Below are 21218 nucleotides of genomic sequence, written 5' to 3'. Positions count from 1 at the left end.
TTCAACATCTTTTAAAAAATTTCTTAAAAACATAGTTAAATAAAAATTTGAATTTCTAGTGAAAATTTGGGTCGGGTCGTTACATGCTTCCTGTTCATTTTGGCTAGGAAGTAGGCAACGTGGGAATTCATTCTCACGTTGGTCTCCTACTCCCTTCTTAACTCCCTTTTTATTGTTTTGGAATTATATTTTGATAATTCTTATTGAATTTAAAATATGAGTCCTAGTTTGATTATACTTGTTAGTTAGATAATTGATGCTAGGCTAATAAAAATTCTAAAATTTCATCACCATGACTTGGTCTTCCATATTTGCGTCGAATAAAAACTCGCCTTGTGTCATGCAATTTTTTGCTCCAACAAGTGACAAAGAGCTGCATTTCTCCATGTTGAGCAACACCGTGTACATGATCGAACAAATCCCCAAAACTTCTCTCATGCCAAACATACACCACTTCACTAAGAAAAGACAATCTTCAAACTTTCCTTGCAAAACAACAACCCCATAGAGCATGAGTAATAGACTCTTCATCCCTCCCACAACGAGAACAGATATTAGAGATGGGCACCCCCCTCTTTTCTAATCCAACTGCACAAGGCAAAGCATTCCGCAAGGCCCACCAACAGAAAAAACGGACCATAGCCGGTAGATTTAATCTCCAGAGGCAGTGCCAAAGTGCATGGGAGGATGGAGAACTAGACTCCCCACGCAATCTTCCCCTAACACCCAAAGTTGACCTCTGTAGAGTAAGCCAATATCCAGATTTTACAGAGTACTTACTACTCTTCTCATAATGCTAGATTAATCTATCCTTTCCAACACCTCCCCTTAGCGGTACAGAGATTATATTATCAACATCAAAAGGTAGAAAATGCATTTCCAATAAAGGGAGATTCCACTGACCTGTATCCTCATCAATGAGCTTAGAGACCATAGTATTTAAAAGCAGCGTACCACAGCTAATCCTAAAATGGTGTTGAAATTGGATATTAATTAGTAAGGCGTATGACAGAGTCGAATGGGTATTTTTGCGTCGGGTGATGGAGCGTTTGGGTTTTGTTCAGCGGTGGATTGATCTTATCATCAAGTACGTCGGGTGGGGTTACGCCAAGGGGATCCTATATCCCCATATTTAATTGTTTTTACTTTGTTCTTAGGGGTTTTCGGGATTATTGAATTTTGCAGTGCAATCTGGCCGGTTACATGGTGTGCATGTGGCACCGATGGCACTTCCCATTTTCCATATTTTTTTTCGTAGATGATTCCCTCCTCACTACAAGAAATATGAGCAAAGTCCACCTTCATTGGTTGCACAGAAAGGGATGGCAATTGGGAACTTTAGTCTCTAGTACTCAATTGCCACCCATTTTTGTTAAAATCGAGGCATTTTAGTTCCTATTGCCCAATTACCACCCCTTCCTATGCAACCAATAAGGCCTCTTTGCTCATGCTTCTACTACTGCCAAACATTCACCTATATACAAGTTCTACAGGTGAATGTTTGGCATTACAGGAAGTCTTTGATATATATGAAAAGGTATCTGGCCAGCGTATAAACCTTGAGAACTCTGCTGTTTCTTTTGGACCGAATATGGATCCTGCTATTCAGAATGGGGTTTGTGGTATTTTGGGGGTTCAGGTGGTGGAGATGCATGAGAGGTATTTAGGACTTCCTTTGGTCGTGGGGAGGGGCTTTGATTGCCAAATTTGGTTGGCGTTTATTCTCTTCACCTAACTCTCTTGCTGGCTCGGGTGTTACAAGCTAAGTGTTACCCAGGAAATAAATCTTATGCATGCTGATCTCGAAAATAGCCCATCTTATTTATGGAGAAGCATATATTATATATGGGGAAGGAGCTGTTGCAAGCAGGTATAAGCTAGATGGAGGGACGTTGGGTCTGAGCAAAATATTTTTGTTTATGGTGATCGTTGGCTTCCAACCCCTACTTTTATGCTTTCCTCACCACCAGCACTCCCCTTAAATACTAGATTTCCTATCTTGACAATCACTATTCCAAAAAAATTAAAATTAAAATTAAGTGAGGGATATTAATTAATAATGATGACAAATATTGTTGATTATGATGACAAAAGAGATCATACGTGAAGTTTGTAGCATGCTAGGTACTATATTAATTTATGATATATATTTAACATTCATGAATTAATTTTACAAACACAATATAGTTGCATGCATATATATGTAAATCGTCGATTAAAGTACAGTTTACAAGCCCATGTTTGATATGCATGTTCCTCTTTGGAAACTACCCATTTTATTAATTACACGATATGATATTGAACATATATGATATATATAGGAAAATTTTCAAGTAAAGACGTCCGTATTTTTCAAAATGTGTGAACGCCGACACAGTGTTGACATGAAGTAGACAGTGTGTCGACACACATGATGTACGTGCATGATGCAGCAAGTTTTTAGAATTTCATGTCGACACAGTATTGTCTACTCCATATCGGCCCTGTATCAGCGTTCGCACATTTTGAAAAATGCGGAAGTCCTTACCTTAGAATGATCGACTATATATATATTCATATATTATATATATGTTGTCAACCTGTCACACAAAAATTTTCATGTATTCATCCATGCAGGTGTATTTTACTTCTGGATAAAGCTTTGAAGCTTCTTCTCCTTCTTCCCCTATTTCAAAGTTTGTGAGAGCGCCTTCATAGAAAAGGTGGTAGAAATGCCCACCTCCTACCTGACTTGCATAGTCCATTTCTGAAAAATAATATGTAAGTATAGATCAACATTATAAGCATAGTATATATATATCATTTTATTTGGCCACTTGAACTTTGAGTCCGATCTCATTTCATCATCTAAAAAAACAATTGGTGTCAATTTATCATTTGAAGCCATTGGTTAAGCCATTGGTGTCAAATAATCTTAAAATGTAAAGCCAATGAAGCCATTGGTTAAGCAGTAACTAATGAATTAGATTGTCACCATACCTTTCAGAGAGGCAAGGAAGTCTTGTTTTGAGATAGTAATGTGTTGTAGTTTATTTCCGGTAAGGTTTTCCCACATCTCAATCAACTGTTTTTGAGTAACTATGTTTTTTGGTGGATGAAGGTACAATGTTTTGTTCAAGGTTTGCGGATCATCTATTGTCTTGATTGTGTATGCTGCGATGTCATCTTCATCCACAATACTTACTAAATGCGCAAGTAATTGAGTATTAATTAAACCAGGCTGTCAATACATAATTACAATTAAGTCAATTAAATAATTAATTTGTACCTTTAGAGTTGCCATCTCCATAAACAAGTACTTTTTCCTTTGGAGGAACAAGTATCCCCATTTGTGCCAAGTTGCCAGCAAAGTAACCCGCAAAGCAGGCACCACACACATAAGTGAATGGGATTTTAGCATCTTCTATTGCCTTTCTCACCATCATTTTCTCATCAAATGTGACTCTTCCAGGTTCAAGTGCATGTCCCATACGTGATGGGTCAAAACCGAACTCTGATGGTAAGAAACGCTACAAAAATATGAAATGGGAGTCAAAAACATAAATATACAATTTAAATTAAAAGTATACGTATTCAATTTGTTTTCTTGTGAACTTGATGGTGGACTCCACACATTATGTGTATACTTAGTAGAGTAATTGGTTTATGATAATATGTAATTACTAGATGTCACTACTAGAAAATTGGACAAGAGCCACTGTCCATGTCCATGGCCATTGTTCCCTAAGGACTTGACTAGAAAAAAAAAAAAAAAAAAAAATCTACTCTATAGTAGTTCGAGTTTGACAATCGAGTTTGATTGAAAATGCAGATTGGTTAATTTCAACACCACCAGTTTCCTTTGACTAATTCCTATTTACTCCAGCTACCAAAATTGCTTAATAGATTTCTTCATTCTGAATGAATTAAACTGTTAAAGCTAGGTTGATGTATGCGTACCTTAACATTTCCTGCTTGTTTGATGGCTTCAACAAGCTGGAGCTGCAACGGAATGTTTTGACTTCGAGAGGGCACCCCAGACATGGTGCAAATGACAACATCAACTAGTTTGACGGCATTCACAAGGCTTTGGAGGTCAGAAAATGAACCCTCCAGAAGGTGAGCCCCTTGCTTCTTGAAGGACAAGAGCATCTGCAGCTTATCAATGTCAAGCCCAATCTCTGGCCTTTGAAGGACATAGGTTGGGTGCCCTTGGGCTAGGCTTGCCCTAACAATCCTTCGCCCCACATACCCAGTGCCACCTACCACAAGAACCTTGCTCTTTCCCATATCATCGATCAAATTTGTTTTAGATAGCTGGAGACGTCTAATAGGGTAAGATAGATTCAACCTTCAGGTAAACCATTTCTCTCTTGCCACATGTATGGACAGTATTGTCCTTAAAATATAGAGGAGTTAGGTAAACGAACTATACATCTAACATTGATGCCTTGCCACCGACGCACATGGACCTAATGTAAGATCTATTTTTTTAGAGGAGTTTGAAATAAAGCATTAATTGACAAAAATAAAATTTATTTTTTTCCAACTCAAAAGGTAAAAGAGCAAATCACAAAATAAATTTTCTACAAAAAATAGACAATTTTATGTAACAAATTTAAAAATGAATATATATCTAATTTCTAAAATATATAAAGTAATATCAAATTGAGTATCCCAAAATAGATCTATTTCTAATTAGCTCTAATAAAGTAAGAATTGACTATGTACCCAACCACCATCACTATATATGATCATATAGGAGATTGAAGTCACGGTACTAGTGGGATAGAACTTGATGTACTAGTTGGTCCCCAAAATCTTTGCAAAAATTAAATTAGGGGCCCCGAAATTATATATATTTATATGTATATATATATATACACAGGCTCCTTCTATTGAGGTATACCTCAACTTATTTATGTTGAGATATACCCTATTAGGGCCCACACGAGTCGTTTTGTGTCGATCTGAACCTTTCATTTTTTACATCACCATTGATAGATCATCCTTGTAAAAAATTAGCCAAATTAGAATTTATTTGCCTATCTAACTTTGATCAAATAAATGGACGAACCAAATATTTTCGATGAAACCGTTCATTTGTTTTATCAGAGTTAGATAAGCAAATGATTTCCGATTTGACTAATTTTTTGCAAGGATGATCTATCAATGGAGATGTAAAAAATGAAAGGTTCGGATCGACACAAAACGACTCGTGTGAGCCCTAATAGGGTATACCTCAACATAAATAAGTTGAGGTATACCTCAATAGAAGGAGTTTGTCTATATATATAAGAGTGCTCTAAAACTAACTAGATAGTAAGTTAATACAAAACTAACCATGCTTTTGGGCCCACCACATAACTAATTTTATAATCCGAACCGTCCAGTTTTTAGTTTATACTTCAAAGATCATCATTACAAAAAATCAATTAAATTGGAACTTATGTAGTTATCTAATTCATATCAAATAAATAGACGATCAGTGTTTTCGATAAAAGCATAGAAATAGTTGTTATAATCAAATGACTAAATGACTTCCGATTGTGAAGATTTTTTTCAGGGATGATCGTTGAAGTAGGACCTAAAAAATAGACGATTCGAATTTTAAGATTATATTATGCAGTAGGCCCAACATGATAGTTAGTATTGTATTAATTTACTAATAAGTTAATTTTAGAGCATTTTTGTATATATATATATATTACCACATATCAATGCCTCAACACACAATATAATTAAATTTCAGCATACATTAATAAAGAAATATGCCATCATGCCAACACCCACTGACACACAGAGCCAAAGTAAGAGCACAAAGAAAAATGCCATCATTGGCACACCCACTGACACACAAAGCAACGTGGTGCCAAGATTCCATGAAAAGCTTAAGTGCTTAATTAATACTGTACGTGTGTCTAGCTAATCTCTATATTGGTCAGTTTCTTGCTTAAATTCAAAAACAATCGATCAAAATAAATGTGGGAAAAGATTTTAGGGCACATAATTTAATTTGTGCTCTAGTCTAATATGGCAAAATTATTTGCCACATCAAAATAACATTATTATTGTTAAAAAACTATCGTACTTAATCTAAATCTAATGGCTGAATTATTAAGAGATCTATATTTTTATTTTTTCTATGATTTAAAAATCATCTTCATATCTTTATTTATAAATTATATATACAGATAAATGCTTAATCATCTTCATATAAATTTAAGGAATATGACTAAACTTGAGATGTTCTCATGGTCTTCCGACTGCAAAAGATGAATGTCAATTCCATACCAGATAGCTTACAAAAAGGATTAAAAAAAAAAAAAAAACTCCCATCATTATTCAAGGTGTGAATTTTTCGAGTTCATAAAAATTCATAGAAACCTGTTATGGCATAAAATGTCTTTGCCACAACACTCCTCGCTGTGAGTGGTGGCGAGGCTTCTGACCTTTGGGTGTGTGCGGGTGTGCCACTACTTGGCTTGGAATAACTTAATTACCCATTAGAAAAAAAAGATAATATTTGAATGAAAAGAAATTAAATGCACCAAATTTGGAATTTGACTTCTAACAGTGATTATGCGATAAAGAATGAACGAGAAAAATTTATCTTGGTATATTTCTTGCCTAGATTGACTAGGACTTTAAGAATGAACAACCAAAATGTAAATAAAATGACAATATAATTTTAACAAACAGCTTGACTGAGAGTAACATTAAAACAAAATTCAGAGACTAAGAGGTGTTCTTGAATAAACTAAAATACAAGGAAATTGCATAAACACAAACAAATACAATTAAAAGGGCCATGAAAGGCTTTGCGAAAAATAAATAAAAGAGATATGAGAAAATAAGAGGCACTAGGCTGAATTTGAGAGCAAAAGTTGCTAGGAGATTCACATTGTTTGTGAGTTTTTTGGGGTTATTTTTGGGTGTTGGAGAGAAGACTTTCAATTGTCTGTAGCTTCCTTTTTATAATTAACTTTTTACTTTAACCTCAAGTTCCCTGCAGCTACATTATGGGTGAGAGGTAGCAGGAGAGAGCTATGCAATGAAATAGCTGGCGAAAGCTTTTTGCTGGGCGAAAAGCTTCTTCTGTTAGGGCCAAAAGCATCCACATATATAATATGACCACTTTCATATATATATATATATACATACCTATAATTCCCTCCACTCACATTCATAATATATAATCACCTTGCTATCACCCTCCAAAGCCACGTGACAAGCATTCTTGCACCCTTGGTAGTTTTAAATATTTGCTAATTAAGACCATTCGCCAAGACACCTTTGTACCAAATCATTCGCCCAACCATTTTTGTTCAATTGTTGTTTGAGGAAATTACAAATTTTGTTCACTTATTATATATCTAGTTCAATTTTGGTTAACGATTTTTTTTAAGTTTAATTTTGGTCCACTTATTTTATATCTTAGTTCAATTTTGATCAACGATCTTTTTTAAGTTATGATTTTAAATCATTTTGGTTGTGTTTTATTTAATTATAATTGAAGTATAAGTTATATTTCATCATTTTTTAGTCACAGAAACCAATTTGGAGTATTAGAATAAAAGAGAATTGAAGTTCTGTAAAGTTTGAAAAATCTGAAATTTTTTTGGGAAAACTTGGTAGTTTCGGGCACCTTACTTTGGGGCCAATTATTTTGAGTTTTAGAACTTCGATTTGAATGATCTTTATATAGTTGTAAAGAGGAAATGCATAACTTTAAAACAAGTATATGTTTGCTGAATTTGGCTGAGATTTGATAGGGTAAAAGGCGCGACAAATTTGAGATAACAAATCTGGACCTTTATTGAACAAGTGGAACAATTAATGGACTAAAACAGAACTTAAAGAAGATCATGGACCAAAATTGAATTAGGTATAAAATAAGTGGATCAAATCTGTAATTATCTCTTGTTGTTTTCATATCTCCAAATTAATTTTGGGAGGCCTAAAGACAAGATAAACAAAACCTAATTAATTAATTGTCATGCCCCATCAAAATCAAAGGAGCCAAGCCTCCTGAATGAAACAAACCCAAGAAAATTCTAGTAATAATCAATGTCTTCCTAATTGAGATTTCTCGTAATTATCATTACTACAATATAATATATATATATATATATATATCAATGGCATACACCTTCTACATATGCCATTTATTGATCCTCTAGCAACGTAAAAAGGTTTTCTATATAGGCTTTTTTATCACAAATAGTCCCTCAATTTTCACAAAAACATCAATTTGGTCCCTAAAGTGCATTTTCACTTAATGTCATCCCTTATCTTTGCCACCAAACTTCAATTTGGTCCCTAAACACACTTTGAAAATTCGCTAAATATAGCTCAGGATATGAAAAAATTCTCTGAAAATTCCTATGGAATTGTCTTGACTACTACTATTTTTATATGAGATCAAATTATCAAATTGACGTTTAGTATTTTCTAAAAAATTTGGGGAATTAGTTTAGGAATTCTAAATTTTTTGAAAAATCAATTTGATAATTTGACCCCATATAAAATAGTAGTAGTCAATACGAGTTCGTAGGAATTTTTAGGGAATTTTTTTTTTTATCCTGAGCTATTTTTGGCGAATTTTCAAAGTGTGTCTAGGGACCAAATTGATGTTCGATGGTAAAGATGAGAGATGAAATTAATTGAAAATGCACTTTAGGGACCAATTTGATGTTTGAATGAAACTAGAGGAACTATTGGTGTGCCGAGTTCCAATATGCTTGTGGAGGCTTGAGTTGTAGAGCAAAATACCATGCATCCTGTTAAAGGGTTAATTGATCTCTACTGCTAGATTTCCTATATATCTTGACAATCACTATATATGACACTATTCCAAAAAAAAATGAAAATTAAGTGAGCGATATTAATAATAAGGGTTAAATACAAAAATAGTCCACGAATTTTATAGTAAATCTCAATTTGGTCCACTAATTATAAAAAGTATCAATTTAATCCACAAACTTTTCAAGTTGTACAAAAGCAGTACAAACGTTAACTTTCATTGAAAAATTTAACGAAAACTGGTCATATGCACAACAAGTAACCACATTTTCAGAGGCATTTCAGTCAGTTCATCACATTTTTATGTGACCAATTCTGTTAATTTTTGGATGGAAGTTAACGTTTATACTGCTTTGTTACAACTTGGAAAGTTCGTGGATCATATTGACACTTTTTATAATTAGTAGACCAAATTGAGATTTATTGTAAAGTTCGTGGACCATTTTTGTATTTAACCCTAATAATAATGATGACAAATGTATATGTTGATTATGATGACAAAAGAGATCATAAGTGAAGTTTGTAGCATACTAGGTACTATATTTATGATATTTAAGATTCATAATTTTACGGACACAATATATATCTACATGCATGTTCCTATGTGGAAACTACACATTTTTATTAATTACACGATATGATATGTGGACATAGGTTGGGTGCCCTTGTGCTAGGCTTGCCCTAACAATCCTTCGCCCCACATACCCAGTGCCACCTACCACAAGAACCTTGCTCTTTCCCATATCATCGATCAAATTTGTTTTAGATAGCTGGAGACGTCTAATAGGGTAAGATAGATTCAACCTTCAGGTAAACCATTTCTCTCTTGCCACATGTATGGACAGTATTGTCTTAAAATATAGAGGAGTTAGGTAAACGAACTATACATCTAACATTGATGTCTTGCCACCGACGCACATGGACCTAATGTAAGGTTTTCTTATAATGTCGTTTTCTTATAATGTAAGGTCGTTTGAGAACACAACATGACACAGTTGGGTGCCCTTGGGCTATGCTTGCCCAAACAATCCTTCGCCCAATATACCCAGTTCCACCCACCACAAGAACATTGCTCTTTCCCATTTTTAACTTGTTTGATAGATCTTCCAAATAGACGAATTCATATATATACACCAATGCATAGAGACTATATATTGCATTATATATATATGTATATATATATATATATATGTATATTGTAGTGGAACAGATCCCCAACAGATGGAGACATGAAAACATACATTTCTCACCACGTCTATATATTTTCATGAAAATATCGTCCTTGTGTAACTCATGTGGTAGAACAGATCGAACCTCATACAGATGAACACAGTCAGGTAAACTAAACATCTCCCGCCACGTGCATCTCTAATGTGGTGTATCAAATAGATCTAATAATTTATCCCAATGAAATATGTGTTGTAATATATTATTATGTGTGGCTATTCCTGTAATTAGTTGTAGGAGGATATTAGTAAATATTCAAAACCCTAGTAAATCCTACCTCTATATAAGGATATTTATAAGATGAATAAAATACAAAAATCATATTCTCTCTGCCAACAGTAGCACGCCTTGCTGCCACACCTTGCCGCCAACAGCAGCGCTTCTTGTAGCAGAGCTCACACCTTGCAGCAGTCCCCAGTCCCCTCGCTGCACGCTGCCAGCAGCAGCTTTGCTGCCTACCAGGCAGCCCACGCAGGCCCAGCAGGTAGCCCAGCGCAGCAACCTTGCAGGCCAACAGGCCCGTGCAGCCCAGGCCCAAGGTGCCAGCACATGGCCCGCCACGCATGCGCCACCAAGTTGCCACGCAAGCAGCCACGTCAACGCCATTCCCACGCTAACACATGGCGAGCCTCCTTAAACTTTGTAAAAAGGAGATTTTAATCTTTGCCACACCTAGGATTTGAACCCAAGACCTCTTGTGCATCACCTTGCACCTTAACCACTGTGCTGCTGATGGTTTCTTATTAGTATACAAACCATTTAATATATATACTCTAAATGCCAGAAACTTTTATTCAAACAATTTTGTGATATTTTTTTGTTCTACTTGGGTATATGAATATTTTACTTGTTTAAATTGTTGCACTAAAGTATATGTGTAGAAATTGCTGGTAATTAATGGACCAGTAGTGCATACATAAATATTGAACCTGTAGCTTAAATGATGCTATATAATGAACCTGAAGTTTCCTTCATAAATTCACCATACATGATAAAACCAGTAGATTTTACATGTTTATACCATGTTATAAAACTTGAAGTTCTTATTTGTTGCTTATGGATGTTATTGCCCAAAACATTCATTATGATTATTTGTTCCTTTCAACCAAAGAATGTCAAATCTCAACAAGCTTGATTTTGTCGCTTTGGAAGTTTCCAGAAGAAACTATCTAAAGTGGACTCAAGATGTTAAGCTTCATTTGACTGCCAATAAGATGAAGTCGAGAATCAATGCTAACAATGTTGTCGCAGTGTCTCTTAAGGAAAGTGCCATGATCTTCATTAGGAAGCACTCCAAGTTGAGTACCTCGCTGAAGAGGTTCCACGAGCTCTTTGGGTCGCTCTGGAAGAGCGGTTTAACGATTAGAAGACCATTTTCTTGCCTGAAGTAAGACATGACTGGCAGAACATCAGTTTCCAAGAGTATAATTCGGAAATGTGCCAGATCTGGTCACTCCTTAAATTTTGTGGGGAGGAGCTCACCGAAGCTGACCTATTGGAGAAGACTTTCTCCACCTTCCCTACCTCCTGTTTGGTCCTGCAGCAACAATACAGGGAGATGAATTTTACCAAGTTCTCGGCATTGATCACTACTATGTTGCTCGCTGAAAAGAACAACAACTTATTAATGAGAAATGATCAAGTCCGACCTGTCGGTACTAAAATAACACGATTGCCTGAAGAAAATGTTGTTGCTCATTGCGATTCAAACCACGAAAAAAGGATACCGAAGTCATGGAAAGGGCGAAAAGTCCGACCGTCCGAGATATAGAAGGAAAGGTTCTCAGAGGAATGACCCGTATGACCGAGGCCATTGCGGCTAAGGCCCACGAAACTCGAATTCTCATGGCCAAGGCCCACGTGGTAGGAACCACGGTCTCTCGGCCCCAAGAACTCGAAATGAGAGGAATACTGGTTCGGCTTATCGCCATCAAAATCAGAATCAGAATGATCTTTGTTACCAATGTGGAGGAACTGATCACTGGTGCTGCACCTGCCGTGCATCAGCGCAAGCTGTAGATGAGTATTACGCCAGTCGCGAAACTCGAGAGACCAACCTCGTTGAGGGATCATTCCCTATGGATACCACCTTAGAGGTCACTGATTTCCAGGCTGAAACTGGACACTTCGAGGACTAGAAACTTGATGACATGGATATGATCGGCACTTGTGCCGTATTTATTTTCTGAATAATGTTTCTTATTCGGATTATTTTGGTGATTTATGACTTGGATTATTTGTTCTGGAAATTTGGTTATGCTCGAATATGATTTAATTCAATAATGTTATTCAAACATGTGATCCACTGAATTAAATTTATGGATAAGCATGTTTAGTGAGGAAGTTTGTTGTCTGGCAGACAGTGCTACTACGCACACCATATTTCAAGATCGGAAGTATTTTTCAAACTTATTGCTTACTCATACCTATGTGACAACTATATCAGGCCAATCCAACCTGATAGAGGGTCATGGCAAATCTCATTTTTATGTTGTCCAATGGTACTGAATTACCATTAATGAGGCCTTATATTCTCCAAGTTCCAGAAGAACGTTGTTGAGTTTTAAGGATATTCGAGCCAACGGTTATCATGTTGAAACCACTGAGGAAAATGTAGTGGAATATCTTTGCATAACCTCTAATTTGTATGGCCAGAAGCGTACATTGGAGAAATTGAAATGCCTCTCGAGCGGTCTCTACATGACCACCATTAAATCGATTGAGGCCAATCACATAATTAACCCGAAGTTAACCAATTCGAGCAGTTTCTTTCTATGGCATGACCGGTTGGGATACCCAGGTCAAAGTATGATGCCCCGTATCCTCAATTCATCACAAAGGCATCCCCTTACTAATAAGGATCCTGTGTTTAGTGACACACTATGCCAAACTTGCTCACTCAGAAAGTTGAATACTAGACCATCATATGCAAAAACTAGTAAAAACTCCACCATTTTCCTGCAAAGGATACAAGGGGATATTTGTGGACCTATCCAACCACTATGCGGACCATTTAAATATTTCATGGTTTTCGTTGATGCATCGACAAGGTGATCACATGTTACACTATTGTCCACAAGAAACACCGGCTTTGCTAAACTCCTCGCCCAGATCATTAAATTGAGGGCTCACCACACGGATTATCCTATAAAGTCCAGAAGACTTGATAATGCCGGAAAGCTTACATCGAAAACTTTCGATGATTATTGCATGTCCCTTAGGATTAATGTTGAACATCCAGTTCACCATATTCACATCTAGAATGGTATCGCAGAAGCGTTCATTAAAAGATTACAAATGATCGCACGAACCTTGGTTATGCGCACCAAGCTTCCAATTTCTGCGTGAGGTATGCAATCTTGCATCCACCCATGTTGGTCTAGTTGAGGCCCACTGCTACCTAACCTTACTCCGCGTTACAGCTGGTGACTGGGTACGAGCCTGACGTTTCGTACTTACGCATATCTTGGTGTGCAGTTTACGTGCCAATTGCGCCGCCACAACGTACCAAAATGGGATCTCAATCCCCGAACCGCACAATGTGATAGCGAAGTGCGGAGAATTTTAGATCTACAGAGTATAACCCATAATATGGCAGACGCATTCTCTGATCTAGCTAAAGTGACGAGATCACATATACCTGCTGCAAACGTGCCTGCAAGGATATTCGTCCCCGAAGGACGTGTCGTCCCGAATGAACGAAGTACGGCCATAGCGGCTAACTAGTCATATGTCCCTACCCAGAATTGAGGTTGACCACTAGGTTCGATGGATTCTTATCCTCAGAAGAGGATAAATTTGGCATAAATGAGTTCTATTGACATCGCGATCTCAATCGATCCATCTCACGAAATAGTTTCGGATTATGGGTCCATCCCAGAAGAGAAGGCGTTGGGAGACGCTCCAACGTTTGAACCCACTCCCAAGAACATATAGATATTTATAAATTATGCATGCTTAAGTGAGCTCTGGAATCGAAAAGAGATTATCATCAATGATATATTTGTATTCGCGGTAGCTACCGAAATTATAACTAGTGATGACATCGAACCTCGCTCCGTTGATGAATGTCAACGTCGAGACGACTGGCCAAAATGGAAAGAAGCAATCCAGGTTGAATTAGATTCCTTGACAAAGAGAAAGATGTTTGGGCATGTCGTTTCTACACTTTCCCCATGTTAAACCTGTAGAATTTAAATGGGTATTTGTAAGGAAACGTAATGAGAAAAATGAGATTGTGAGATACAAGGCTCGTCTAGTGGCGCAAGAATTTTCTCAACGTCCTGGGATTGATTACAAGGAAGTGTATTCTCCCGTAATGGACGTCATAACGTTTCGCTACCTTATCAGTTTGGTAGTTTCCGAAAACCTGAGTATGCAGCTTATGGATCTAGTCACTGCTTATCTTTATAGGGATCTTGATACAGAGATATATATGAAAGTTCCCGAAGGACTTAAGATACCCGATGCAAATAGTTCCAGACCACGGAACACGCTCTCCATTCGTTTCAGGCTTTCACTTTATGGATTAAAACAATCCGGACGAATGTGGTATAACCGTCTAAGTGAGTAATTAATCGGGATGAGATATGTGAATAATGTTATATGCCCTTGCATGTTTATTAAGAACAAGTTCCGATTTTGCTATTGTAGCGGTTTATGTCGATGACATGAATCTAATTGGTACTCCTGAAGAGATCAAGGAAACCGCTAAACACCTGAAGTTGGAATTCGAGATGAAAGATCTTGGGAGAACGAATTTCTGTCTAGGCCTGGAGCTCAAGCACCGTGCAGATGGAATTCTGGTCCATCAATCGAATTATATCTAGAAGATGTTAAGGCGCTTTAATGAGGATAAAGAGAAGCCTTCGAGCACACCCATGATCGTCAGTAGTTTAGATCCTAAGAAGGATCCATTTCGTCCAGCAGATGATAGCGAAGAGATATTGGCACCGAAAGTCTCATATCTAAGTGCAATAAGCGCATTATTGTACTTGGCTCAATGTACTAGACCAGACATCTCATTCGCTGTGAACTTGTTAGCAAGATATAGCTCTGCGCCAACACGCCGCCACTAGAATGGCATAAAAGACATTTTCCGCTACCTTAGAGGTACAACGGATATGTGCTTATTTTATCCCTATGCATTAAGGAATGGATCGAACCCCCTCGATCCTCAGAATGATGCCTACCTTGTTGGATATGCTAACGCAGGGCATCTATTAGACCCGCACAAGGCGCATTCCCAAACTGGTTATGTCTTTACTATTGGGAATACAACAATATCTTGGAGATCTACGAAACATACTATTGTTGCTACCTCTTCGAATCATGCTGAGATTCTAGCCCTTCACAAAGCAGTTCGTGAATGTATATGGATAAGAGCAGTTTCTAAACATGTTCGAAGTACGTGTGGGCTGCATTCCACCACTGATGAACCAATGATTATCTATGAAGATAATGCTGCTTGCATCCAGCAGATGAAGACGAGTTTCATCAAAGAAGACAACAACAAGCATATTGCACCGAAGTTCTTCTTCAATCAACAGCAACAAGAACATCAGATGATTGAAGTCAAGCAGATCCGATCTCAAGACAACAATGCAGACCTCTTCACCAAGTCACTGCCAAAGTCCACGTTCTTGATGCATATTTGAGGTATTGGTTTGTGTAGATTGGCTGATTTACCTAGTATGTTGTCTTCAGGGAGAGTCAACATCAGGGGGAGTATCCCGAAGCATACTCACTTGACCATCGTGTACTCTTTTTTCCTTCGTCCAGGGTCATTTTGTCCCACTGGGTTTTGTTACCTGGCAAGGTTTTAATGAGGCATGTCTTGGCATGGTCACTCTACTCATACTACATCATGAAGATGTGTTGATCTGATGTATATGCATTTGCTCATCTTTTTCCTTCGACCACGGGTTTCTCCCATTGGGTTTACCGGGCAAGGTTTTGGTGTAGCAACTCTAATGCACCCCGCTCCCATTGACATACTATCTGCTTATGATCTAGAAGATATGACTTCACCTACTTTCGAGGTTCTGATGCGACTACTCCACACTCAAGCGCGTTGCACTATTTTTCCTTCGACCAGGGTTGTTTTTATTCCCACAGGGTTTTTATTACCTGGCAAGGTTTTAACGAGGCAACTTAGAAGCACATAGCAGAGACAACACTAATGACGTGAAATATCCAAGGGGGGAGTGTTGTAAATATATTATTATGTGTGGCGATTCCTATAATTAGTTGTAGGGGCATACTAGTAAATATTCAAAATCCTAGTAATCCCTACCTCTATATAACGATATTTATAAGATGAATGAAATACACAGATCATATTCTCTCTGCCTCTCTTTTTTTACAAACCCTATTTTCACATACTTTTACAACAATATGTCATTATTTTTTGGGTTAATTACATATATATACCTTAACTATACATCACTTATCAGTTGGGTACCTATGGTTTAAAAACTTTCATTATGGTACATCAACTTATGTTTTTTGTCAATTGAATACCTCCGTTAGTCTGACCGTTAACTAATAATGTGGTGCTGATGTGACACATTGACTTGGCATTTAAAAATAGATAGGTGGACAAAAATTAGATAAAAAACCTAATTAGAGTTTAAAAAATGATACAAAATATAAACAATAAACACAAAATTAAAAAATGAAAAAAAAACAAAAATGGCTGAGAGCCCAGCAACTTCGCACCCTCAACCCTCCTCTCTTCGCCTCCCTCCCCCTCTCTGGCCAGCAACTCGCAGCCCACACCCTCCTCCCTCCCCCTCCCCAAGTCCGCCACCCAACCCACTCACTTCCCTCCCAATCTCCGGCCACTAGGTACCTCATCCTTCGCGTCGGCAACCCCCCTCCTAGTCTCGCAGCCACATCTCTCTCTGCTGGGATCGACACTGCTAGACCCAAGGGGCCGGCGACATCACCGACCTCCAATCTGGAGTCCCTCACCCCCAACACCCCCCGGCGCCCCCTCTCTACTGGGATCGACACTACCAGACCCAAGGGGCCGGCGACATCACCGACCTCCAATCTGAAGCCTCGAGCCCTTCACCCCCAACACCCCCCCGGCGCCCCCTCTCCCAGCAACACCACTGGGTTCTCACCCCTTCGACATGACGAGTCCCTTGGCACCTTCAATTTGGTCATCTGAGCTGCGACGGCGGCGATTCGAAGAGAAAGGCCGTCGGGCTCCACCGTTGACTTTCTGTTCCCGGTAGCGATGCAAGGTCGGACCACCCCCAATTGAATCCTCTCGTTGTTTTGAGCATGTTGGTGCCTTTGGATCGATCATCGGACCACGGTAACTCGTGAATCGAAGCTGATAAGCCAACGACGTTTTGTTTTGTTTGTGAACTTTGTGTTGTTTTGTGGTAGTTGTGCTGGTCTAGGGGCAGGCTGGGTTGGGCAGGATAGGGGCGGGCTGGGGGGGGTGCGATGGAGCTGGCTGGGGCTGGGTGGCAGAGGGAGGGGCGGGGATTGGTAGGGGAGGAAGGGGGAGGGAGGTGAAGTCGGGCAAGTGGGGCTGGTTTTTTTTTTGTCTTTTTTTTTTCTATTTAATATAATTTTATTGGGTTTTTTTATTTTTTTATTAATTTTTGTACATGTGGCTATTTTTAAATGCCAAGTCAATATTTAATGGTGGGGTCCACGTATGTCACGTCAATGCTAACTCAGCAGTTAACGATCAGACTAACGGAGGTATTCAATTGAAAAAAAACATAAGTTGATGTACCCTAATGAAAGTTTTTAAACCAGAGGTACCCAACTGATAAGTAATGTATAGTTGAGGTATATATATGTAATTAACCCTTATTTTTTTTATTTTTTTAGGGTATATATTATGAGACTATGAGTCCACTGTTAGAAATCTTAAGTGGACTTGACCGTTTGTTTAGCATGTAATCAGCTGTTTGAATTTACAAAGAGTCCTACACATTTGGACTATCTTATTCTACTGACTCAACTACAAATCAAGAAGTGATTAGTTGTGTTTCCTTAATAGGAGGAGAACAAATAAGTGCTATAGCTGATATATAAGGAGGTCCCTGCTCTCTCAGAAAATACACGCTCAATATTATCTAGTTCCTATTGCTAGTGAGAATCAAGTCTGAAGAGAGCAGAAGACCTCTTCTCTGGCAGTGAATCAAACCAATGGCATCTACAGGTAAAAATTCTTTCTATGATCTTGTTCAATTTAATTAGATTGATGTGGTTCTTAACTTGTATGCAATTAAGGTCATCTATGTTATTATAACATGTGGTATCAGAGCTACGCATATTCATTTTGAATTGATCATTTACAATTGACATTTTTCGATTCTGCAATTGTAAGTATTGAGCAAGAATATTAACCACAGTCTGGTGTCGTTTTTGGTTTATTTGAGGTGCTTGTTGGTTATTGACCCTTTTCATTTGAATAAACTAGATCTTTTGGTATCTGTTTTTCTTGGATGTGCTAATTTCTACAGGTTGCAAGGAATAAAGTTAGAAACCTTGTGGGTTTTGGTTTATGAAATGAATGATAATAGTTAACTGTTTTGATCTATGATCGATGGTTAGTTTTTATTGACATAACCTTTACAGTTAATTACATTCACATCATTTGGTTATTTATATAAATGCATGTTATACCCACACGATTTCTGTCTATACATACAACAAGTATAGAAAAATTTTGGTCTGATTTTTGAGAGAATAATTAAACCTTTCACCAAAGTAGATAGTTTATTGTTTGTCTTGATTCATTGTTTTCGAAACATAGGCTAAAAATATTGTAATCTCTAAATCATAACAGATAAAGTAATTTTCCCAAAGGAGATTTTTTTTTTTCTAGTTGGATTGGAGATTAGTGTATTGAGATATATGGATACTTAGGTTTTGAATAATTTCTTCTGCCTAAAGGTGTGGGAATTGTTTGTTATCTCAGTTTCTTGTATATTGGCAGTACATAAGGAAACTTTTTTTGACGCATTTTATTTTTCTACCCAAAGGTGATCTATAACAATGCATAAGGTTATAAAAGGACGAAAAAAAAAATTATTGAATATTTCAGTTCCTTGATGGTTAATGATTTTTTAACCTATCTTGTTTCCAATGGAATCTATAGTTGTGAATTCCTCATCATTCAATTTCTCTTCTATTGAGACTTTGACTGGCAGCAACTATAAGAAATGGAAGCAAGATGTGGAGATAGTCCTTGGACTAATGGATCTCGATTTAGCTTTGAGGGAAGATGAACCACAAGCTTCTACTGAACCTTGCACTGATGAACAAAAGAAGAATCATGCCCTCAAGCTTGAGAAGTGGGAAAAGGCTAACAGGATGTCTCTCCTCATCATGAAAAGATCCATGACAGACACAGTGAGGGGAGGAATTCCACCCAATACCAATGCAAGGGCTTTTCTGGAGGCTATTGGTGAAAAATTTAGAGAATCAAAGAAGGCAGAAACTAGCAATTTAATGAATCAACTCACTACTTTGAGGTATGATGGAAACGGAAATGTCAGAGAACACGTCATGAAAATGATTGACATATCAAACAAGCTCAAAGAACTGGAAGTTGAGATTTCAAATTCCTTCCTTGTCTATGTGGCACTCAACTCCTTGCCACTTAAGTTCAGCCAATTGAAGACTTCTTACAACACACAAAAGGAAACCTAGGACATAGATGAGTTGATTTCAATCTGTACATAAGAAGAAGAGAGGCTGAAAAATGAGAAATTAGATGTTGTTAATTTTGTTCATTCGACCAGTGGTAAGAAGGATGGTGCCTCAAATTCTGGTAAGTCTCCTAATGCTATAAAGTCTTCTTCTAATGTTTCTGCCAAACTATCTGCATCATCATCTAAAGGATCTTAGAGCTTTAAAGTCAATAAATCTGGAACCCAAACGAAAGTTTCTGAATGTTACTTCTGCAAGAAAGCAGGTCACATGAAGAAAAACTGTGACAAGCATAAGAGATGGCTTGCTGCAAGAGGTAATTTTAATGTTTTTGTGTGCATTGAGTCAAATCTTGTTGATGTCCCTATGAATTCTTGGTGGTTTGATACTGGTTCTTCTGTCCATATCACCAATACTTTGCAGGGATTGACAAACAAGAGAGCACCAAATAAAGAGGAATTCAAAGTTTTTGTTGGAAATGGAAAGAAAGTTGCAGTTGAATCAATTGGCACTGTCAAGCTTAGATTAGGTTCTGGTTATGTTTTGAAACTAAATAATGTTCTTTTTGTACCTTCCATGAGAAGGAATTCAATTTCCGCATCTAAACTAGTTAAAGCTGGTTATTTATTTATTTTGGATGATGACAATTTGAGGATTTTTTAGCTGAATAAAATTAATGTTATGCTTGGTAGAGATTTTCTTAATAATGACTTATGGCAGCTTGAATGTTCTATTTGTGATGAATGTTTGAATGTTGAATGTTCTAATTCCAAAAGAATGCTCATAAATGAAAAATCTTCTATGCTTTGGCATAGGAGATTAGGGCATATTTCTAAAGCTAGAATAGAACGTTTAATAAAAGATAACATTCTTCCAAAACTATATTTTGATGATTTCCACACTTGTGTTGACTGCATAAAGGGTAAATTAACAAATAAAAGAAAATTGGTTGCCAAACGCAGCACACAATTGTTAGAAGTCATTCACACAAATGTTTGTGGACCATTCACAATTCAAACTATTTGTGGAAATAGTTATTTTGTAACTTTTATTGATGATTTTTCAAGATATGGTTATGTATTTTTAATTTCAGAAAAATCTTCTGTTCTAGATTTTTTTTCAAAATTTTTAAACTTGAAGTTGAAAAACAACTGGTAATTGAGATTAAGGTTGTGAGATCAGATAGGGGTGGTGAGTATTTTGGCAGGTACACTGAAGCAGGATAGCAGAAAGGACCCTTTGCCAAATATCTTCAGGAATGTGGCATTGTGGCTAATTACACCATGCCTGGAACCCCTCAATAAAATGGAGTGGCTGAGAGGCGTAACAGAACTCTAAAGGACATGGTAAGGAGTATGGTAAGCCGATCCTCTTTGCCTAAATTTTTGTGGGGGGAAGCCTTGAAAACTGCCAATTATATTCTCAATAGAGTACCAAGTAAAGCTGTGCCGAAAACTCCTTTTGAATTGTGGGTTGGAAGAAACCCTAGTCTGCTACATTTTCATATTTGGGGCTGTAGG

The 21218-nt window shown here is 37.4% G+C and overlaps 1 protein-coding gene and 1 pseudogene across 1 annotated transcript; one reads left to right on the top strand and one right to left on the bottom strand.

Annotated features, from left to right (window-relative positions):
* Positions 1-2168: 2168 nt before the first annotated feature.
* On the bottom strand, positions 2169-4337 carry LOC147291848 (isoflavone reductase homolog). Its single transcript, XM_086235372.1, has 4 exons — positions 3940-4337; positions 3269-3509; positions 2980-3183; positions 2169-2746 (listed from the first exon to the last, which is right to left on the bottom strand). The coding sequence occupies exons 1-4, from the start codon at positions 4267-4269 to the stop codon at positions 2583-2585; spliced, it is 939 nt and encodes a 312-aa protein (XP_086091498.1). The 5' UTR covers positions 4270-4337; the 3' UTR covers positions 2169-2582.
* A 14905-nt stretch (positions 4338-19242) lies between these two features.
* LOC147291847 (uncharacterized) lies at positions 19243-19896 on the top strand (annotated as a pseudogene).
* The last annotated feature ends 1322 nt before the right edge of the window (positions 19897-21218 follow it).

The sequence above is a fragment of the Dryas octopetala genome, chromosome 3 (assembly GCF_963921425.1).
Source record: "Dryas octopetala chromosome 3, drDryOcto1.1, whole genome shotgun sequence".
NCBI classification, from domain to species: Eukaryota; Viridiplantae; Streptophyta; class Magnoliopsida; order Rosales; family Rosaceae; genus Dryas; species Dryas octopetala.
The sequence above is the reverse complement of the archived record's forward strand: the minus strand, read 5'-3'. Positions and strand labels throughout refer to the sequence as shown.

What these genes read in the sequence shown, in the direction of transcription:
- LOC147291848 (XM_086235372.1), bottom strand. Translation starts at nt 4,269, where the DNA reads ATGGGAAAGAGCAAGGTTCTTGTGGTAGGTGGCACTGGGTATGTGGGG. An exon ending in AACAAGCAGGAAATGTTAAG is followed by an intron (nt 3,510 to 3,939) that starts GTACGCATACAT and finishes ATATTTTTGTAG; the next exon opens with CGTTTCTTACCATCAGAGTT. An exon ending in CTTCCTTGCCTCTCTGAAAG is followed by an intron (nt 2,747 to 2,979) that starts GTATGGTGACAA and finishes ATTATTTTTCAG; the next exon opens with AAATGGACTATGCAAGTCAG.